Source organism: Hippocampus comes, unplaced genomic scaffold (genome assembly GCF_001891065.2).
Source record: "Hippocampus comes isolate QL1 unplaced genomic scaffold, H_comes_QL1_v1.1 scaffold276, whole genome shotgun sequence".
NCBI lineage: Eukaryota > Metazoa > Chordata > Actinopteri > Syngnathiformes > Syngnathidae > Hippocampus > Hippocampus comes.
The window spans coordinates 1768099-1790782 of record NW_017805074.1 but is presented as its reverse complement, the minus strand read 5'-3'; the positions used below and the strand labels follow the sequence as shown (position 1 = coordinate 1790782).

Genomic DNA, 22684 nt, shown 5'->3' with positions numbered 1-22684 from the left:
TAAATGGGACGAACGAGAGCAGTACAGAGGGCACTAGTGGAAAGAAGAGTTGAAAGAGGAGAATCATGATGCTGCGATCAGCTTTACGGACGCTGTTGCTTGTTGTGGGTTTTTGGGCGGTGAGCCATGCAGCACCGACCCTCGCGCCGACCGTTTCGCCAGAGGAAAACGACCTGGCTGAGGTAAAATGCAACCGCGTAGACATAAACTCCCTCAACTAGGAGCTGCGAGGAATACGCAGGTGAAGACAAGAGTCTTTACATATTTGTAAAACATTCCACTGTCCTTAATTTCCTTCACAGGATTAAGTACAGTTGAACCTTTCATTTTGGACATTTTGTTGTCGGGCAATGGCGAATGTCATATTTGGTCAGATTTAGGAACATTTTCCATACATGGGACTAAAAATAATCGGGAAAAATAAGTTAACCACTATTCATAAAAAAACAAAAAAAACAAAACAAAACAAAAAAAACAAGTTCCACTGTCTATTCTTCTTAACACTCCTTGTTGAGTTTGGCGTGTCTAATGTAATACGTCTTGCAAAAAAGACAAATGAAAATGCAGAGGTTCAAACTTCATTGCCTTCAAGATGTTTTGCTTTGCATTAGAAATATATCTCACAGTTTTACGATGATGTCGGCACCAGAAACTTTACAAGGAGAAACCTTGTTCCGAGAAATTTTAGCGAAGATCTGGAATCCATGCAGGCTTTCTTCGGCTTGGAGGTAAAAACCACAAAAGACACAATGCCGCCGGAATGGATTCATTGGTGAAAGGTTGGGGCATAAAACACTCAAACATTTGCCCATCATGTATGAATATGGGCTAACAGGTGACGGGGGTGTTGAACAAGGAGACGCTGGAGGTCATGAAAGCTCCCAGGTGTGGTGTGTCTGACCTCAGCCCTTATGTACACTTTGCTGGGAGACCCAAATGGAACAAGAGGCTACTAACTTACAGGTAAAGTGGGAAGATATGACGTTGATGGAATTGGCTCCTCTTATTAAACTTTCAGGTGTGTGGATTGTGTGGTGGGAGCATAAACAGACTCGCTGGAGTCCAGATCAATTCGCACAAAGTACAGGAACTGCAAGATCTCCACTTGCAGATGATGTCAAGTTGGCTGCTGCGGAGTGGGCATTTGGAGACCGCCTTGCACACACGATCGTGGATCCACAGACTCTCACTCGCTCCACACACACACACAAACACACGCACACACACACACACACACACACACACACAATAGTTAAGCCGAGGCCAGGGGGCTGCTTTTAAAAATATATTTAATACGATAAGAATTACAATGCGTTCAGTGTATTGATTTCTTCAGTGATTCAGAGAGTTCAGTGCTGTTGTCATTCTTTGTACTTACGAATGAAATATGATGACAGCCACCACACATATCAGAGGAGCGCAGAATGTGCCTGTCTGCACCTGGATGCATTACACCACCTGCGCCACAACCTAGATTCGGTTTCAGCAAAAGTCTAACGTTTTCTATACTTTCTGTCAGGTGTGCTGGGGGTGTGTAAATGAAAATGCCCTTGGTCTGCCCAGAATGACGCAAAGTGGTCAACCAAATTCCCCAACTTCACGTAACAAAAACATAGCCCTGGCACAAAAATCAAGATATGCCGCGGTTTATAGCAGGCGCACATGTGCTGTCTATCAAAACAGAGCACTAGATCGGAATTTGCTCCCTGGCTTCAAATGCATGTGACAGAATAACATAAATTATTAAAATGAATTACTTATTCATTTGTTTGTTGCAGTCTGGTGAATGTTTCCATATGATTTGAGCAGGATCACGCGGTACACACCAGATGTGAGCCAGAGACAGGTGGATGCGACTATTGGTCAAGCCTTCCAGCTCTACAGTGACGTCATCCCACTAGACTTTAAGCAGATCTACAGTGGCACCGCAGACATCATGATTCTTTTTCAGGGTGGATGTAAGCCCATATCGAAGAAATGGGAGCTACCCACGTGTACAAGTACTTTTGTGATCCTCTTTGTTTTTCCTGTAGATCACGGGGACTTTTATCCTTTCGACGGAGCGGGTGGAGTCTTGGCTCATGCAAATTCTCCTGGAAGGCAGGAGGGAGGGGACACACACTTTGATGACGATGAACAATGGACGCTAACTCAAAGAGGTGCCTGGTATTTCGCAATGGCATATTGAAGTGGAGGGCTGAGTCACTGTGCGCATTAGGTTAAGCGAACTCAGTTTGCCCTGACTTGTTGTGCTCGCCGATTTCAGGTGTAAATCTGTTGCTGGTGGCCGCGCATGAGTTCGGCCACGCTTTGGGATTGGACCATTCCAGAGACAGGCGTGCACTGATGTTCCCCACTTACCAATATGTCAACACCAACGGCTACAGGCTGCCAGAGGATGACAAGCGAGGTGTTCAAGCACTCTATGGTGAGATCGAGTTCATTAAATGTTGCCATATATTGAGCTCTTTTGCAGTGCGAGTCACCGATAAAGCTTTGTGGTTTCTATGGTAGACGGATCCATGCATTAGAGGCAAAAGGGCAACAGTGTGTCACCGCATTGCCTACCTCACATTTTATATTTAATGTAGAACTCGATTTAATACTTGGAAGCCCTGTTCCGCGTCTATCGCTCTCCATCTCTCAGGTAGCCGCTCACAAGAGCCGACAAAAGCCCCCAAACCCAATCCACCACCTCAACCCGAGCCGGAGGGTCCGACCGAAGACCCTGAAGACACTCTTCCAAACCCTCGTGATGAGCAGTGCAGCAGAGATCTGATGTTTGATGCCGCCACATCCATCAGAGGAGACTTGTTCTTCTTCAAAAACGGGTACCTTTTTTTCATTCTGTTTATGCGGGATCAGAGTACGTCATCGTTATGTTTGTATACCTCCAAAGATACTACTGGAGGAAGAGTTCCCTTTTCCAAGGAATTCGTTTTACTAAAATAAGCACAAAATGGTCGCGGATCAACACCGTTGATGCTGCATATGAGGTCCCGAGCAAAGATGCCGTTTATCTCTTTGAAGGTAAAGATCATCTAAATGTGATTACATTGTAATTGCGTTCATCAACATTACGCCTACCGCCGCTTTCTCTCCAGGTAATCAGTTTTGGGGCATAAGGGCTTATGCAAAGACATTAGTACCAGGCTATCCAAAGTCTCTGACTGCCCTGGGCCTGCCCTCCACCGTCAGTAAGGTGGATGCAGCCGTCTACGTGCCAACGACTGGAAAAACGCTGCTATTCGTGAACCGACAGTACTGGAGGTGAGTAGGTTTGATTTTGACGTAAATTATTTTGTATGGTATACTGAATGTACATCACTTGTATATTGAATTTTCTTGTGTAATCAATCAACGTACCATGCAGGTCTTTTGGAGCTGTTTATTGTTTGAGAAGTAAAACGCAAACACAATGAGCACACTCACGCAGGAAACTCCGGCAGCGACAACTCGTGCGCTGACAGTTACATGCAGACCCACATCTGACACATCACACCATATTTCCCTCAGGCCCCACCTCTTGAAGTCACATAGAGTAGCTAACACACAGATGCGATCTCACAGACAATCCGTACATGTTTTATTTGCATTTTATGACTCTGGAGGGGGGGGAAGGGGGCGAGACGCATGACATAGACTGGACCAAAACCATGAGATGACAATAGAAGAATTACTGTATATATTTACCATCTTTCTTTCAACAGCTCTGTACAAGCCATTATGAAAGTAGATGACCACAAAGCACTTGTGGTGTCAGGTTGCAACATCTCGATAGTTTTGGCACAACTGTTTATTGTTGAAAAGGCATTCCTCTGCTGTCTCCTTGCTCTCCCACAGCTACGATGAGGCCAGAAACCAAATGGATTTTGGATACCCACGAGACACGGCAAGAGACTTTCGTGGCATCGGCTCGAAAGTTGATGCAGTTTTTTCCAATTATGGTGAGAAACACAATTTTCTATTTTTTTTCCCCAAGTCAGGGGATTGCCATGACTGCATTTAAAACACTATTTGTACTTTTTGTTCAAATGTTATGTTGGCCAAATATAAGGTGTGTTAAACGATTTCTTCTTTCTGTTAGGGTACCTTTATTTCTCAGCCGGCCCAAGACAGATAGAGTACTATCTGCCACAACGGAGAGTGATGCGAGTGCTGCTAAACTATAGCTGGCTCAATTGTTACTAAGAGTGAGAGCACAGTATGATTTTTTTTTTTCTTGTTAGGAAATTGCGCAATAAATGATCTTCTCCATGACTGCTTCTGCTTCTTTTTTTTTCAAACAAGAAACATCACCACAATGTAACTTTACAATCTTTTTTTGTAGCACTTATATTCTGATAACAAAAAAGGTACACCACAGATGTCAGCATTTTATTTTTAAGTTCCAGTTGTAACAAATCTCTGTAATCTGCTTTGTTCACTGCACACGAGACCAACCACTAAAGGACAGCAGCAAATAACATACTGCGTAACAACACATTTGGGGGGGGGGATACTTGTTCCAAATTAAAACCCTTTTGGAATTTTATGTACTTACACTTTAGAAAGACATGAATAGAATTTCCTCAACTTAATCCTATCCCATTTTTTCTAAAGGGAGGCTCCACATATTTTTGACGGAACTGTGAAAGGCGCTTATAAATAAAATGTATTATTATTATTACTAAACCCTCAACTCTGGTGTATCACCATCCGTGGATGACGAGGATTAAGATGAGGATGACGTAAACGAACCTTGCACTTTTTAATTTTCAGACTTAATTACTACTATTATTTTGAATCATTTGACTTCAGTAAAGCTTTGAGTTTTCTACATCGAGTCAGATATAGGTTTACAAAGTCAACTGTAAACAACAAAGTAACGCTGGAGATGGCAGTCGTGTTTCTCACGTCTGTTGTAACAACTTAATTTTGAAAGACGAAGAAGAGCGATGCGGAAGCGTCATGATCTTGCGACACGGAAAACGAATGCTGACTGACCGCCCGTTACACCGAACAATTTTGTAGTTTTTGCTCAGATACCGTCAGAGTTGCCAATCCGTTCTCAGACGTTTGCACTCCCGGGTTTTGCGCAAGAGTTTGCTACTCTCGGCTGCTGACTAACGTTAGCCTTTAGCTTATCTGCACATAAACAATGGACTAAACACTAGCTATACCGAACGCGCACTCCAAAAGTAAACTCAACTGTCACTTCGGTATAAACGAGGTGAGCATTTTTTCTGCCTGCATCGACAGCTTTCTAGTTTCTCTTGTGTTGTTCGGCTCCGAGTATCAGTTTCTGTACGTTTTTTTGCGCTGTACTTTAAGATGATTTCTACAACGCGTTGTTGTCTTGCTCACCAGATGGAGTCACTCAACACATTTGAATCAGAGATGGAGGCTGATGGGCAGGGGAGCTATTCTCTGTTTCCATCACTGGATAGCATTGCTGGTTTGTCTGGGACGGCTGACACATTGGAAAGGTTTGTTGTCATTGACATGTACCCACGGGCCACAACATTAGGTACACTTGTACAGAAACGATCTTTCGTTCAACAAGTGAGTTTTATTTATAGGTCAAGTGTGAAGTAAAGTTTGTTAACCCTCTTTTGAGTAATATGTAGGGTTAAAATTATTTCGTTAGTTTTTTTTTTTTTAACGCAACCCACTCCGGTTCATAGTTAGACCCATCGCAACGTGCTTTCGTTCGGCAATCTCCGGTGAGTGACGTCATTTACAGAATGCCGTCAGCATTGTAATGCGGGCGTGAGAAGCCGACCCCAGCTGTACCTGAAAATAGTTGCCAGCCAGTCGTTTTTGAAAGGCCACATATGCGGAAGTTTTTTCCTATTGTATTTATAAATCAGAGCAATCTAAATTCTAATGTTGTTTTCACTGTGTATTTAAATACACCTATGGCATAGGATTTTTAGTGTCCCTTATGTATAAGAGAAGTAATCCTATTAATGATATCACAACAAGGAGGGCTGTGGGGTTTAAAATCGGGGAATATGGTTAATATTTGTCAACTGCGGGCATGTGAATCCCTTTTAGACTTTTCTGCGATTAAGGACGATATAAATACATACATTTGACTTGCCTTGACTGAGCATTTTACCTTACCAGTGAACCCCCCAGTGAAATCGCAGAGAAGCCAAACCTGACCTGGCTTGATGCTGCTCAGGTTCGTGTTGTTCTTTTTATGATGGTTAATAAACTAAGCTTAACAAACTTTGACGGTTTCTTTATTTTGAACGCTACACGTAGATTGTTTTGGAAGAAGCAGGACATCCCATGCACATAAAGGAGATCAAGCAGAGAATCATCGACCGGGGGCTTGTGCAGTCCAAGTATGGCTAAATACTGCATTTTGTTTTACCACCATATACATCAATTGCTCCCTTTAATTACGATTCAGGTTGTTGCATAAATTGCACATTCTCACACTTTGCTCTGTTGGCCAGTGCAAAGTCAAGTCTGGAAGCCGTCATGTATCGTGAGGTAAGCAAGACTTCACACTTGTCGTATATTCACCGTTTTTGTTCAGCTGATGCTCCACAGTCTTCATTTTGAGTTAATTTAGTGTAGCTCGCATCCTTTCACATCGCCATAGACATCTGAACTGGGGTTAGATATGAAGGTGCAGGCAACCTTCGGGTTGAGCTGCACAAGCAAGTTGTTAGTAAACCGAACGCCTGATGTGGCTCGTCCAGCCTGGATGTGCCCGCCTCAGTCTCACGCTATATTTCAGACACAAAAAGGCAGCAGGAGATTCAAGAGGATTGAAAACAGAAACGGAGTCTTTGCAATGCTGGTGAGTTGAACGGGGGCAGAACTGCAATACTGACACTACATTCAAATGTCATCGAATATTGCAAATATTGACGTAATTGTTTCAATGCTTTTAGGTTTTTTGTGGAAGATTCTATACTACATTATAATCGCACCTGTGATCCCCAGTCAAAATAATTTTGTGTCACATTCCTTTTGTGTTTGTGCGTGTGCGCACATGGCATCAGTTATTATTTCACCATTCCCATTGTGGTTTGGCACCGCAAGAGTCTCCAGGTGATCGTTGTCCTCTCCCTTAGACAGATGCCGAGCGGCATCAGGCTCTGAAGACCTTCAGCACTCAGGCCTTCCTTGGCACATCGCAACAGAACATCGTCTCGGCTTCTGGATCCGGGGGAGCCGCCGCCGCCGCAGGCGCCATCGCCGCCGCCCCCTTTCCTCCCATCGCCGTTTCCTCAGAGAGCAAAGCAAAGATGAGGAGAGGAGCGCGGAAAAAAATGAACGAAAAGTACCGGCTGAAGTACCTTCGACTACGCAGAGCAGCGCGTGCCATGATATTTGTGAGTAAACAAAGTCTTCGGGAGAATTTTTTCTTTTTTTTTTTTTTTTTTAACCTTTGTGGTTGAACGCAATCTGTTCGGTCCAAAGGAAACCGTGGAAACAAAGAAATCAGTCATTCTTCACCATCAGTAACTATAAAGAGCCTTTTCTTGTAAGTAACATTTGTCATTGACTTACAGGAAAACGCAGCTTTGCATGATGAAGTTGCCCATCTGGAAGAGAAGTTTTTGAGAGCAAAGGAAGAGCGCCAGTAAGTCAATACACAGAAACGTCTGTCTTAATCAGGAATTCATTTATTTTCCCATTTTTATTGTTTCACTGTTTGATCGATGGCCATCTTCAAAATCTGTCGGAAGAGCAGGGGCCCAACTTTTGCAAATCTCTCTTCCAAATGTCCAGATTGCTGCTCTTGCACTACCAGTCTCTGTCGGAGGGAGACTTCCTGCCCACGCCAAGCTCGACCGCTCATCCCGCCGCGCCGCCTCCCGCGACGAGCTGCAGCCCCGGAGGACCGCCTGGCCTGTGCGGGACGCACCTCCTCGCATCTGTGGCGTCGACAGTGGACGAGGGGCAGCTGAAGAAACCCAAGAAGGAACGCAAAGAGCGAGGCAGAGAGAATGGAAAGGATGAGCGTGAGTGCTCTTTTGAAGTGTTCTGGTGACCGCATCCTTGTCAGAACGTTGACATGACTTCAATTATTTGAAGTTCCAAAGAAGATGACCAAGAAGAGAAAACTGGCTGATGGCTCCCGGAAGCTGGTGCAACCCATCCCACTCGACTCCTGCGGCCGCCCCGTCTTCCCCATCGTGCTAGGAGGCCTAACGCTGTACAGCTTGGGCGAGGTGGGTGAAGTCACGCTAGACGCCGCGCCGGCCGGCGTGTCCGCTGAAGCGAACCTTTCCCGACTCCTCCCCAGATTATCACGGATCGAATGTTTTTCCACGATGAATGCGCCATCTACCCGGTGGGCTTCTGCAGCACGCGGGTCTTTGCCAGCATGAAAAACCCTGAGCTGCAGTGCCTCTACACCTGCCAAATCAAAGATGGAGGAAGTGGCCCGCAGGTAATCGGAAACACGGAAGCTTATGCTGGTTGTGAGGATGATGTCGTGCGAAAGGGCAATGCCACCAAGTTAGGAGGTTGCGTCCTTCATATGTATTCATCTTTTGACTTTTGCATTGCATTTTCCTTCCCGTTTGTCACGGCACAGTTTGAGATCGTCCCCGAAGATGATCCCCAGAATGCCATCGTGGCCTCCTCTGCCCTGACTTGCCACTCCAACTTGCTCAAAGCCATCGCGTCAGTCAGGTACTAAACTGCTCAATCATTAGAACCAAGAACCTACGAAATAGGTATTGCTTTGAATGCTCTCTGAGATGAAGTCTCACAAAATTTGTCTGTGATATCAAAAAGTCTGGTTTATTTCATGTTTACATCCAAAAAGGCTTTGACGGTTAACCGTATCACTTTTTTTTCTTCTCAGTTCCAAGGCTGTTGCCCCAATCGTGCCATCCGGAGCCGATTTCTTTGGCTTCTCTCATCCCACCGTCCAGAATCTCATCCAGAGTTGTCCTGGAGCACGCAAGTGTCACAAGTATGTTTCCTATCATTTTTTTTTTTGTTCTCGCATCACGTATATGCTTTCAGTTTTGCTGTCTCCCATGTCCTCACAGCTACCGATGGATACGGTTCGAAGTGTGTCGCCCGGGCGATGGCCAGAAACCTCACAGCCTGTCGGAGGATGACGCCTCCATCAACTTTGAGGCCTATCAGCAACACCGGCGCTTTAGCGACAAGCCGGAGCAAATCTCAGGTTTGGTTGCCAACGGTTGATTTGACAGTAAAGGGCCCTCCCATTTTTAACACTTTAGATTAGTAACTAATTTATGAAAATAACAGATGCCGTGGGGACTGACTAATTGTATCAATTTGTGAAAAAGTATCAAATGAACCAAATTTGCACATCGGAGGTTTGGGTCCAATGGCACTGATAATATGCATTTCTTGAATAGATTTTTTTTTGGGGGGGGGGCATTGTGCTGTACTGCATATGGTCAGCAAAGTGGAACAGTGTGATATGTGTTGTATGTATGTCCTACAAAGAGACAAAAGTTCGTCTTACTTTCACTCAGACATAAAAGAACAAACTATTGTTGCAGAACTACAGTACATGTTGACTTCTGAGTTCAGTTTGAGCCCTAGTTACGCAAGCCAAGAGTGGAATGCAGTCTGAATTTCTCAAACACTCTTCATACTGAATCACGTCGTCTCTTTCTTTTAGCACAGACACTGCAGTGTTCGAGCACCTCACACCTGACCGCCACATCCGCGAAGCCGTCGACTGCCTACTTCAGCTCCTGACGTTTCTGCGCCTCAAACGCCATCAAAGTTGACAAGTACAACAAATGCAGAACACATCTCATGTCTTTTACACTGTCATTTGGGCCCCAAAACGTCCGCAGTTGTTGACTGTACATTTCCGAATGAAATCCAGGAGCTCAACATGTATTCAAGATGCTCAAATCTTTTTATTTGTTCAAATTCTATGACTGAGAAACAGTGATTTGTCTGCTAAAGTGCTGATTTAAATAAAAACATCTGGCCATCATATAGTCTTGGGAGCATAGCAATTAGTCACAGTGGTTTTCTAAAAAAACAGCAAGACTTTTATACAAACTACGGTTCGTCTCAGCAACTAATAATTTACCGAGAAATGTCTTTCCAAAAAGAATAGTTATTAGCTTGATAGCGATTGAAAATGAAAGGGGGTGCAGGTAATGAAGTGTTTGCGCCGTAAACGGGACATGCTTTAAAATCACACGGCCAGTCTTTCCACGCGTATCGCAGAGCTGCGACTTCAGCCGTGGCTCGACAGACACTGGCTGCTAGCTGGACGGTGGTGGCAGCCCAATGGATGATGGGAGCTGGAACCCAGAGGGACTTGGGCCCACATGGACTCTGTGACTGCGAGCAGCATATCTTGGGAGGGGGGAGAGGGGATTATATCTTAAGAGATAATTCACTTGAGCTAATTTATCAAAATACCGATACAGTGAACACGCACACACACGTCATGATGAGCAACAGTCATAACGGCCCTTAACACGAACGAAACAGAAAAATAGATACAAGAGTTTGTGAAAAGGAAATCACTGCCCGGGCAACCGACTTGGGATTCACTTGCTTGAAGCTGTTACAGGTTTTACAAGCAGCGAGGTCAGTACAAGCCGCCCACTGTCAGTGTTTATTACCTCAAAGACGTCTTTAGATGACTTGACAGCGACAGCTTGATCGTAGGTGATGTTGACATGCATCGCAGTGGACAGGATTTGTTTCGGGAAAGGGCCAAGGAAGGCCACATCCTTCTCGTTGTAGGCCACCGCTCGTGCTCCAAGTGTCAGTCTGTATGCTACGTCCTGCTTGTCGCGAGGGTGGATGCTGCACATGAACACAGTCGCGTCACGTCACCCGTGGAGGAGACAGTTCATCAGACATTTGGAGCATAAAAAAGGGTTGGTAGGTGCAGGAGCTGTGCTATGTTTGGATATACTGTGAACATTGATACAAACAGATTAATGTTAGAAGTCGACCGGTATTTATTTTTGTCGGACAGTTCAAGAAGTGAAACTGAACACAACGCTGAGTGAAATATTCCATGAGTGTCAAGACATTAGAATATGACATGCATGAAGGAAATCGGAATCATTTTCATAGCAAAACTAGGGAGCAATTTGGCCTTTTGAAAATGATTACGGTCTAAGAAGCGGTCAATACACTTTACAGATGCGTACGGATACTTCTTTGTTGCTCCCTTTTAGCCGCTAACCAAGCTTTCTGTGTTGTATACCTCTGTTACTGCAATGATGTCCCACATTTTTTCCCCACCACCCTGTGTATCTGTCTGGTTGTGCTACTTGCTGCACGACATAGAGGAGCAACTCGGCATGTTTACTTGTGCGAGTGGTAGCCAGCCGTGTTGAGTATTCAAGGGAAAAAAAAATAAGTACAAGGATATCCAAATACACTTTGTAAGTCACTGACAAGTATACCGTTTTCTTACTTGCCGTACGGTGAGGTCTCATCTGGTAAATCCATAGCCACGGCCATGAAGGTCCTTTGCAGACGAGAGTTGGGAACAAAGCCTTTGTCGGCTGTCTGGTGCCAGCGGATGTTTGGAAAGCCGTCATCCTTGGAGCCTTTTATCTTGGTGCACAGCTGCATCGGGGAGAACTTGATTTTTGTCTCGTAGCAAATGATGTTTCAGGTACTGGTTTGGCCCAAAACATGTCAGAAAGCAGGCAAAAATGTTGACGGTTGCTTTCTAGTGTAAAAGCAGACCTTTGCGCTAGTTGTTTTTATTCAAAGTCAAGATAACCGGTCTGCTTTCATGGAGGACTGCGGAAATCTGAGAATATTTACTGTTTCATTCCAAGGATTTGGACAATGTTGAATTAAAACAGGTCTCTAAACCACCCCCCCCCCAACCTTTTTTTTGCCTCACGGACCAGTTTAATGTCAGACAATATTTTCAGGGACCGACCTTTCAGGTGTGATGGATAAATACAACAAAATATTATGAAAAAAACTGCATGAAAACTGTGACATTTTCGTAACATAATAACAACACAAATCACGACAGAGGAACGTCCTATCTGGCCGCAATGCTCTGTGGTCACTATGGTAACATTTAAACGTGCCTTCAAAATAAGACACACCATTTTAGCAGTAACCTATCACGTGACCGAGAAGCGCGCCATCAAGAGTGACGTACTGTCGACGGATGTAACAGAGGATCCGGTAATTTTTCAAAATAAAATGGAAGCAATGTCAGTGATTTATTCTTTCCGTGTGACCCGATACCAAATGATCTGCTCTAAACGATTAATCATTGCATTTCTAAAGAATAAAACATTGATCAGAAAAATACCTGGACAAATCCAAAGGGAAAGTCCACAGCAGTTTGCCCACCAGAGCCCAGGTGAAATGCCATCCTCCAATCATCAATCATGGCAGGGAAAGAACAGTTGTACTTGTTTTGATGATAATGAGTATTTTCTTCACCTAAAAAAAAAAAGTGAGGCATTTCTATCTATAATAGGTTCTGATTGTGCACATTACCTTGGTACCACAGAGCTCCTTTGAGTGTCATGTTAAGCAGTGGGTGGATCATCGCATTCCACAGGACAGAGTTGTCAGTTGGCGAGCTGAGGACAAAGATTTTGCAAAGGTTTTCGAGCAATGGTCCACCCAGCCTTTATTCTGCCACAGACTGGCAACCATCTGTCAAATGAGTGGGCGCTGATGGACCTTCTTTGTAGACCTACTTTTTATTCTGGTCCAGTCCACATTGCTGAAGCGCTCTTGAAGATGACCAGGCTTCGACGGGCGTGCCCCCCCAACAGGACTCCACCAGTCCTATTGGATACTTCAGTTTCTCGTACATGTAACGTCCAAAGAGCCAACACACGGCAGAGAACTGCGACACACAACCTGGAAACACACTGCCTTCTCAAAAGCAGTCGTTGGATCATCAGACGGAGAAAAAAAACACTTGCTTACTTGCTTTCGGGACAGACCATGGAAGCGTCACTCCAATCAGATCGGTCAGCTCAGTGTCACTTCTCTTCAAGGCAACCATAAAAGGCCTCACGTGAGGATACTTGGATGCGAGAGAGAGTTCCTCAGATGCATTGAAAATCTACCGGGTTAAAAAAAAAAAAAAAAAAAATCCAAATTTCAAATCTCTTGACCAGTCAGTCATGTATGAATTTTCTATGCGTTTTGCTGACCTGAGATGTTTTAAAGTACATGTTGCTCTGGCCACCACAAAGCCAAATGTCGCCGAAAAGGACATCCGTCAGAGTGGCCGAACTGTTCTGAAGAGTTGCAGTCACATTGTAGGGACCCCCAGCCTCGATGGGGTCCAGGGTGACTCGCCAGATGCCTGCACAGACAGCAAAATTTGTGAATAATTTTAACCAGATTTTTCCAAGAAAAACTGGGGTTCGGCTCCAAATATAAATACATTTACAAGAATCTGCAAATACATGAGTCCGCAGGTGCCAAACCATGAGTTTGCGGGGTCCTCTGTACTTTGTTGTCACCCTTAGTTTCAAGCAACTTGCACAGAGCATTTTTGTGCATCTGTCACGATCAGGTTTGTCAGGTTTGACCTCTCCTTTTTTCATCTTCTTTTCACTCACGCTCGACAGCAACGGCTACATTTACCGTTCTCCACAGTGACCGGTGAGCTGTTGTATTTGAGTGGTCCTGACAAGTAGACTGTGACTTGGGCACCTTCAGGGTTGCCATAACCCCACAGAATCGCTCTCTCCGGAGACTTTTGCAGCACCATGTGGTTGCCATAGTAGGAGGCAAAGCCAAAGGACGTCACATCTAGGCACACAGACACACGTGTTCTCTTTAAAGAAAGTTTTACATGTTAATCTATACAACCTTGGCACATACTATATATAAACTCAGTGACTCCTCACTATTATTACATGGGTTGGAAGAAAAAAAAATGTAAATGAGAATTGTTCAATTAACAGTGGGCCGTATCATAATGTAAACGGTAGTTAGCATACATGTAGCAGTCAAAAGAAACAGCCGTTATTTTAATGTTGCGATATTGTAGGCGTTCTCGAATTTACGACAGTGACGGAAACTAATAATCGGTATTCCAGTTTCGACAGCGATACATCAAAAGATGTGTCAAATGGCGACAATTCTCATAAAGTGTCAAAGTGATCATCATAATTCAGACTTTTCCAAATCCAAAGAGCTGCACATCGTTTTTTAAACATGCTATTTTGTTTTAATAATAATAATGATACCGAGAAAAAAAAATAATTTATGTGTTGTGTTTATTATTTTACTTGATGTTAACTGTTTTGTTAAGCGCTTTTTTAGAGCTGCTGCTGTTGTGAAAGCGCTATATAAATCAGCATGTATTGTATTGTATTGTATTGTATTGTATTGTATTGTATGTGCAACCGAAAATAAAGTTTTTTTTAGAGTGAAGTTGTCAGGCTCCCTTTTACTTTTTGCTTGGATTCGCAAAATGCAAACGGGATGACATGAGGCACCCAACTCCTAGGAGTGGATTCAGCAAAAACACTCATGAACGCACGAACTGAGTTCAAAGTGCGGATTCACTCGTAAATTAACTTGGGCGAACTACGAGACGACCACCACCAACAACAAGTTAACCTCGCTCATCTTCAACGCGATACACTTGAACGACGAAGACGAGAAACGGAAAAAGTGGTTTTACTCACCGCGGCGTTGAAAGGAAGCTAAAACCAGAAGAGCCAACGCATAAAAGAGCAAAAACGATGCAATAAGTAGGTAAGCCCACAACAGAAATACGAGTTTAGGAAAATATCTGGACATTCTTGCTCATGATTCGTTCCAACCTCTTCTGACGGTCCACAATGGAAAACGTTGACGTGCGCAAAAAGTGATAGCGACAGACAAAGGTGATTTTACACGTACTGTACTTCCTGATTTACACGTAAAATGCGCCTTCCCCCCCTCGGTCCCGGACCAACTGGAACAGGTGGAGGCGGGGTCAAAGTACGTCCATAGGGGATGCTCAAAATGCCGTTCGACGAAATCAGGATTACAGGTACAGTACTGTATTGTCAAACGTTTAGATGGACTTGATGGACGCTATTCTAATTCCTTCGCCTTTCACTTAGTTTGCATGGAAATACCATAAAGGTAAAGTTGAAAGTCTGCAGTTAAATACATCGTTTTATTTTAGAAGATGGCTGTTCAATCCAACCCTGGCCTTGGAAAGTCTGTTGCAATAAGGACTGGATAAATTGAGGGAACTCAGGCTGGGATTCAGTGAGATAATAAATGCCTCTCGGCCGGATGACTCTTCCATTAACTTCAATAACTCATTTAGCATACAGCTATAATGATTTAAAACATGGACGAACCTGCATCTTAAATGGATCATACCACATATGATTTGGATGACAAATCTGAGTATGTGATTGTCTGCTCCATGAACTGACACTGACGCTTGACCTTATTTCCTTCGTACAGTCGCTGCCAAGCTATGCCTTTGACAGTGCAGTGATAAAAGGAACATCATTTATGTCACCTCCAAATGTGTTGATTTATTTATCACGCCACTCCAGACAACATAGCACAAACGTGACAGTGCATTTCAATATAATCACTTCAGTTCAGAAAGCCAGTGCGAATTAGAAATAGGATTGGAAAATAGCGACGGGCTCCTCGAGTGATCAGTGGAATGGGCTCTGGGCCGTTCCATCAAATTTTGCAGCTAATTTAATGCGCTTGCGGTGACAGATGCAGATATGTTTGTGGCGGCACGCGTGAACCAGGATTTATGGCCGCTGTCAAGACCCTCGTAGGTCCTTCGATGCAACATCCGTCATGTGATGAATCTCTCGAATTAGCGCCTCCCTTTAAGAGACTCAGTGGCTATTACGCGCAAGAGAGCAGGTGGAGCGTCACCTCTACTGCTGACATTGTGCCTCATCTCCCAGTACGAGTAATCATGCCAAAACCAGATACGAATTGGAGATCATGCTATGTATTGTACAGTATTTATTAGAACCCGCTCAACGAGAATCGTGCGTGTGTACTTTTCTGACGCATCCAGTAGTTTGTTAAAATTAAAAAGAAATACGATATTAAACAGGCTGCATGGTGGACAAATCGTTAACAGGTATGTCTCACAGTTCTGAAGTTAAATATTGCTTGAATACACAGTCTAACCAGAATTAAACGCAAGTGTCCGCAATCAGTTGGTGAAGCCAATTACAGCTGAAAACGGCAGTTAGAGAAATCATTGTAATGAACTGAAATTTACACTGTGTAAAAAAATAGCAGTGCTGGCAGGAGAGATCTTCAGCCTCTGGCCATTATTTCCAAACGACTTTATACGGCACAACATGGAGTTGCACCACAGGATGAATAAGAACAATTTGACCACAGGAAAGCAAATAAATGGATACAGAAAGTCAAATGTCACACGATAATTCATGAACTTTCTTTTTCTGTAGCAGTCGTCAGAAATTGAATTGAGCTTAATAAAGAGTAAATCAGTTTTCCATTAGTTTGACAGAAAGTGAATTTGTCTTGAAGCAACTCGCACAAATAGAAGCAGTTTTGTTGCGATACAATTGATACTTCCTATGTTCGCTCTCTTTTTTTCAACGAAGATGTGTGATTGAGCTCAGGAATCTTCTTTACAACGGAGACTTGACCAAGATGACAACTGAATAGATAATCAAGATAGATCGATCAAGAGAGAGACGGGTTGATCGAGGGATTAAAAACAAATTGACGTTATTCACACATCTGACCACAAGAGGGCACTCTCATGGCATGGTAGTGCAACCAAAATACGCTTCACATAATGTACTATGCATGTCTTAATTTCTTACCACATCCATCTTATAAAGAGGTGACATTTAGTTGTTGTACATGTTTTCAAATGTGGTAGAAGTGAAACTGTGTGTGTGTGTGTGTGTGCGCGCGCGTGTATTTCAAGTGCATTGTTCATTCCACATGAGAATATAAAACAGGGCCATATAATTGGGCTAATATTTTTCTTACAGCTCTAGTCAGCTATGGCACACAGTGTGCATCAGTGAGCCAGTGTTCCAGTGTGCTCTGGTGTATCGTTTTCACTTCACTCCAGAAATGGAATGTCATTCCGTTATGCATTGATTGCACTCATGATGAAGGCATATTGAGCAGAAGGGAGGCTTTTACGGCAATAATCAAATATTACTTTGGTTCCCAACACACTGCCAACAACAGACATAAATAGCCTTCATGGCAAAGCCTCCATGAATTAAAAAGGCAGTCAACTCCCAGAGTGGTAAAGGTCACACACTGGACGGAATTAGCTGTTTATTATTTATTTTTTTAAAACTGTTTTTCCAATGTTAACACTCAGCTCTGCTCCGCCATGTAAAGCTTGGAGGTCATACATACTCCGACTTAATGCGGTTTTTGCTCAGCTCGTGAGGCTCGCGGAGTCATTTATTTTGTCAACCGCCAATCAATCAAGTCGAGTAAACTAATACATTTTCATAAATTGCTTTCCTCAAATAAGAAGGGAAAAAAAAAAGACTACAAACGGCATATAGTTTCATTAATTTAAAAAAATAATAAACAGCCATTGTGCAATACATTTACAGGCAAAATTATGCATATGGGTGAGAATGGGAGTATGAACGGTTGTTGATACGTTCCCTCTGACTGGCTAGCCACCTCTTCCCCAATGTCATCTGGGATCGACTCAGCCATGGCACGAACAAATGGATGGAAGCCAACCTATCAAAACTAGTCTGTCCACACCAATGACGTGTGCTGCTGAGAACAGGAAAAGTATTTGATGAGTCTTCTGTTGACTTGTCTTTGGTGCCAAGAGATGTCACTCACCACATATTTGAACACGCAGCTTGGTTACTCTGTAACATGCTTATGGGCTCGGCAACAAAGCACTTACACATACGAAATCAACGCTCCCATAAAAATCAATCCAGACGCTTCTCACAGAGAGGTCGCCAACCTTTTTGAAACTGACAGCTCCAGTCTGGATACTAATTGATGGAGAGGGCTACCAGTTTCTTCCACACTTCTAAAACAACACATTTTTTTTCAAATTAACTTTTAATGCGATGTATTTCTGAAAATTGTCTTTTACAATGCAAACGAATTGGATAAATATGGAAGATCTGAGTCGAATGTAGTCAAAGAATGAACGTGATGGCGGGGCAGTGCACAACTCACTGAGCCATGCCTGTCTTTCAAAGTCCTTGAAATGAAACACCGTACAGCGCGGTGCGGGGGCATATTGCGCAGGCGAAGTGAAAGCTTGTCTCCTTTTATTTCACCAGCAATACCTGCACACACTCTCTATTCGACACTCTCCTCTTTGAGGAGAGAAGAAGAAGAAGCCTCGCTAAAAGCTTCATCTTAAAGACTTTTTCAACTCTTTCTTTTTTTTTTTTCTTACAGATCTTTTTCACACTGTGATGTTTTCGGACATATCCTGGATTGGACGGTACTGGGCAAGAAGGTTCATAAATGAAAGTCTAGTTTTATGTAACGCATATGGACAGCTAGACAGCTAGATTGTGACTCGAGCGGAAATTGACATTGCACCGTTATGACTCACCATGGTTGTATTAACTACATTGAAGGGGAGCGACTGCGCATGTCAAATGTTCTTTTTCGATGGGTTAAGATTTGTGTGCCCAATGCGTCACTTATCAGATGACACATATGAGCGAAACTTTTCCCATCATTAACTCTTAAGTAGTTATCCCGCTCATTTAAAAATAGAACGGCCTTTACACACGTTTTCAAACATTTTTGGTTTTATTAATGTTTTATATATATATTTTTTCCTTTCAAGTAAAGTAATATGCTGACCACTGACCACCCTTGCAGTCTCTATTTACCAATCGCCACAGATCGAAACGAGCTCAAAACACTCCAGCACATATGTTTCAAATCATACAATCTCATTTTTTTCTGTGTGAACATCGTCGAAACTGTGTCGTGAGATTGCCACACGCTCAGATTACTTTTTTTCCTGATGTCTCACAGTGTCATGGTGACAATGCACCTTTAGATTGTCTCGTTGTACATGTATGTTCCACCTGAACGGCTCTGCTAAGTTCGTTAAATTCAGTGCTTAGCAGGAAGACGGCGACTGACTTCTTCCAGGAAATATGCATCACATGTGGTGCTTAATATTTAAACAGCGCATGTGGATTCAGAGAACAAAACAGCAGTACACCGAGGCAGCATCTTCAACACTCATATTTTAGCATGTAGGGCACATTCTCCCAGCATCTTACAGCCTCCGTTTCTGCCATGCAAAGCTTTTTTTTTTTAATTTGCATAGTGTCGCACATGCCAACAAAGTGCTCACATTTGATAGACAGCGTCGGAGGGGTATTCCTCGTTTCTTGTTGTGCTTGTAGATTGCAGAGCCGTCATGCCAAGTAGTTTTATTTGCTACTTGGCAATACTATTTGCCGCAAGGTTGCTTTATTAAGCTTCTGTACGTGTGCCGATTTGGTACATTTCTTTAACACGCCTCTGAGTGACAAACAAAAATTATATGTAGAGTATTTTGATTGCATTCTTGTATTCAATTGTTTTGGAAAATTTTCAACGGTGTGCATTTCTGGCAGTCATGTCGTGGCGATGTGATGAAGTTGTCAGAGTAAACCGAGGATGACGTCTGTTCGTAAAAAGAGTTGAGCGGTGCGACGTCGCAGCTGTGACTTTCCACATCACCTCCTTTTACATCAGTAAAAGTGACACTTATAGGTTGGTGCATCGTCATCCTATACATCACTGCCTTGGCCGGCAAGTAACGAGGTAACTGTCATACACTACGACAGCAAAAGTGGGCAGTGATGATGAATAATACACAGAATAATGGAAACAATGGTGATAAAGAGGATTAAATTTGAATGGCATTGCTAAAAGCACTCGGAGGACACAGACCTCCACCGAGTTGTGAACAGCAAGACCATTTCTTTGGATCAGCTAAAAGGAAGTCATTTTGTTTTCATTTTCACCCCGAGGTAACAAAGTGAAATTGTATGTGAGGAAAAAAAGCAAATGCAACGTACCAGACATCAATAGTTGGAAATTACTTTTAATGTCCAATATGACAAGGCCAGAGATAAGCAGGTAATAGGACGTAGTTCAATCTATCCACCCATTTTCCGATCCGCTTATCCTCACAAGGGGGGGTGCCGGAGCCTATCCCAGCCACCTTCGGGCAGTAGGCGGGGGACACCCTGAACCGGTTGCCAGCCAATCGCAGGGCACACACAGATGAACAACCATCCGCACTCACACTCACCCTCACACCTAGGGACAATTTTGAGTGTCCCATTAACCTGCCATGCATGTTTTTGGAATGTTGGAGAAAACCGGAATACCCGGAGAAAACCCAAATTCTCAAATTGTCATGGGTAATAAATAATGTGGAGATTTTGCACCGGCCCGCCGAGGGAAGCCGGAACTCCGAAGTGGCCCGCGACAAAAAATGAGTTTGACACCCCTGCTCTAAATTGTCCCGAGGTGTGAGTGTGAGCACGGATGGTTGTTCGCCTGTGTGTGCCCTGCGATTGGTTAGCAACCCGTTCAGGGTGTCCCCGCCTACTGCCCAAGACAGCTGGGATAGGCTCCAGAATGCCCTGCAACACCTGTGAGGATAAAGCGGATCGGAAAATGGATGGATGGATGGAATGATGACTGATTCATATTTTGTGTGCAAGCTAACATTGCCTTGGGAAGAGATATTCAAATTGTGTTCCTACAGCTTTTTTTTTAAATATAAACATACACCCAATTTGGCACAAATGATAACCCAGTGTTGCAGACCGAAAATGTGAATGGAAAAAAACCCCATTATGGTTTGATCATGTCCTTCGAGAGGAATCGCTCAAACAATGAATTATGCACTAATCGAACCAATCCAGAGAAGGCAGCCTCCGCTTTCAAGAGAGGATGACAACGTAGAGAGAAAGTTGCCATCACCTTCAGGAAAGGCGGCCTTGACAGGAGACAATCAATACAAGACTAATGGTGCAGGAGCAGGGCCCCGGGATGCCTCCCACTATCTCTTTTCTTGTTGTTTTTGACAAACGAGCCCCGCTTTGTGAAGCAAGACAATGAAAACAAACACTCCTCAGTCAGTGTTGCGCAGCAACTCTGGAGGGGAAGCGACAGCGTCCTGAACGAGCTGAGACAAAAAGTGATGAAGCAAAGATAAATGCGATCACACCTGGAAGGAGGCAGCGCGCGCAGATCAAGAAAACGTCGCTCAGGAAGTGGTGCGTGAGCTGTTCTGAAATCGTGCGGGTGAGTACAGGATAACATCGGAAAAAAAAAAGCATCATCACTGGATACCTCAAACATCTTCATTTCTTTCAAAATTATTTGACGTTTTACTATCCATCCGTCCATTTTCGATACCACGTATTCTTATCAGGGTTGCAGGTGAGCTGGAACTGATCCGAGTTGAGAGACGCGGTACAGCCTGGACTCAGCGACAGCCAATCGAGAGGCACATATGGACAAACAAAGCATTGACATTCACGAATGTGCATGTTTTTTTTGGAATGTGGGAGTACAGATCAAATAAATCAAAACATCTCCCAGGCATCTGATGGCTTGAGCATCATTTTCGCTGATGACAAAAACATTCTGAAGTAGGGAGATGAACGTGAGGGCAGAATATTGTTCTCCGGGTTGTCAGCGGGACAACAGAGTCCTGCATTTATTCATTTCCCGTCTTCTAATCGCTTCGAAAACAGTCGCCCGCACACCCTCTTGTCTCATTTGTCTCCTTGTCTGTTGTGGCTCTGCACATTTCCCCATTCATGTTTTCGGCAAACATCTATTCTTAAAGAATCCATAACACATCCAAACGTAAGAGAGTCAGACGCTATGTCTATTTGATGGTTCAACCACTAGCTAATTTGATTTACAGCAATAAAAAAAAAAAACCAAGTGAGTCAATTGTTTGTCTCTTAAGCATCTGTGACTGATACCCAGAGGACCAGGAAACATCTCCTACTGTCCAACAACATCATCGCATAATGGACTTTTAATGGGAGCATAATAGCCTTTATGGAGTCATGAATTTACTCTAATTGTTGCCTCGGGCAGCAAGAAAATGCAACAAACCCATATTTGGACACTTGTACAGCTACCGCGACATGCCTGTAGTGTATGTTTTTTATAATGAAACCGACACTGTTTCATTTGAAAGCCCACCGGGAAGTCAATTCCAATACTTGGCAAGCACATCATCCGAGATTTTTAATCCTTTCAAATCTGAGGATGTTTGACATGGCAACAGATGCAAAAAGGGTGATTTGGCCTAAACACCAAAACAGCCCATAAAGATCCCATTGAGATTAGAATTAATTTCCTGAGGAATCATCTGTCAAGGTTTGTGCGTTTTCATGTTGCTCCTTTTTTTTTTTTTATGATGTCAAATTACCGCAATGGGAAATATGATTGAAGAATGTTGTGTCACAAGATTATTTGCCATTTGATGTGGCCTGTGACAAGAAAGTTGATTAATATTTTATTATGGATGTTATATCTCAAATGCATTTGGCCACATCTAGAAAATAATATTATATTATATTGTAGGATTTGATGATTCACAATTTATTTATTTTTTTTTTGGCCTTCAACGTAGTACATAATGAACACATCAACACTTTTTACAAATTGCCGAGTATTTACTGCAAATATGCGCTGCTTGCATCATGGGCCGGACTGAAAGGACAATCACAAGGATTAG

General features: G+C 43.3%; 3 protein-coding genes and 1 long non-coding RNA gene across 5 annotated transcripts; 3 read left to right on the top strand and 1 right to left on the bottom strand.

The window, feature by feature from the left end:
- On the top strand, nt 1-4260 carry LOC109512887 (macrophage metalloelastase-like). Its single transcript, XM_019864967.1, has 11 exons — nt 1-182; nt 612-728; nt 836-963; nt 1810-1958; nt 2034-2159; nt 2267-2428; nt 2648-2831; nt 2900-3030; nt 3105-3270; nt 3844-3947; nt 4088-4260. The coding sequence occupies exons 1-11, from the start codon at nt 66-68 to the stop codon at nt 4189-4191; spliced, it is 1488 nt and encodes a 495-aa protein (XP_019720526.1). The 5' UTR covers nt 1-65; the 3' UTR covers nt 4192-4260.
- Nucleotides 4261-4924: 664 nt separating this feature from the next.
- tbrg1 (transforming growth factor beta regulator 1) lies at nt 4925-9946 on the top strand. The gene is made up of 15 exons (XM_019864963.1): nt 4925-5212; nt 5350-5468; nt 6112-6169; nt 6253-6335; nt 6450-6486; nt 6737-6799; nt 7077-7337; nt 7518-7588; nt 7738-7970; nt 8044-8180; nt 8255-8401; nt 8549-8646; nt 8822-8932; nt 9012-9151; nt 9620-9946. Exons 2-15 carry the CDS (start codon nt 5350-5352, stop codon nt 9697-9699), a joined length of 1638 nt encoding a protein of 545 aa, XP_019720522.1. The 5' UTR covers nt 4925-5212; the 3' UTR covers nt 9700-9946.
- On the bottom strand, nt 9847-14875 carry siae (sialic acid acetylesterase). Of its 2 annotated transcripts, none has more exons than XM_019864965.1 (10): nt 14619-14875; nt 13567-13734; nt 13128-13282; nt 12898-13036; nt 12660-12828; nt 12457-12545; nt 12266-12399; nt 11399-11553; nt 10590-10776; nt 9847-10317 (listed from the first exon to the last, which is right to left on the bottom strand). In XM_019864965.1, the coding sequence occupies exons 1-10, from the start codon at nt 14731-14733 to the stop codon at nt 10042-10044; spliced, it is 1587 nt and encodes a 528-aa protein (XP_019720524.1). In that variant the 5' UTR covers nt 14734-14875; the 3' UTR covers nt 9847-10041. The 2 variants fall into 2 exon arrangements, with proteins under 2 accessions (XP_019720524.1, XP_019720525.1); XM_019864966.1 differs by having other exon boundaries at nt 12457-12542; nt 12663-12828.
- Nucleotides 14876-20589: 5714 nt separating this feature from the next.
- On the top strand, nt 20590-21798 carry LOC109512833 (uncharacterized). The gene is made up of 2 exons (XR_002167599.1): nt 20590-21228; nt 21359-21798. It is a non-coding gene; the product is annotated as an uncharacterized LOC109512833 (long non-coding RNA).
- The last annotated feature ends 886 nt before the right edge of the window (nt 21799-22684 follow it).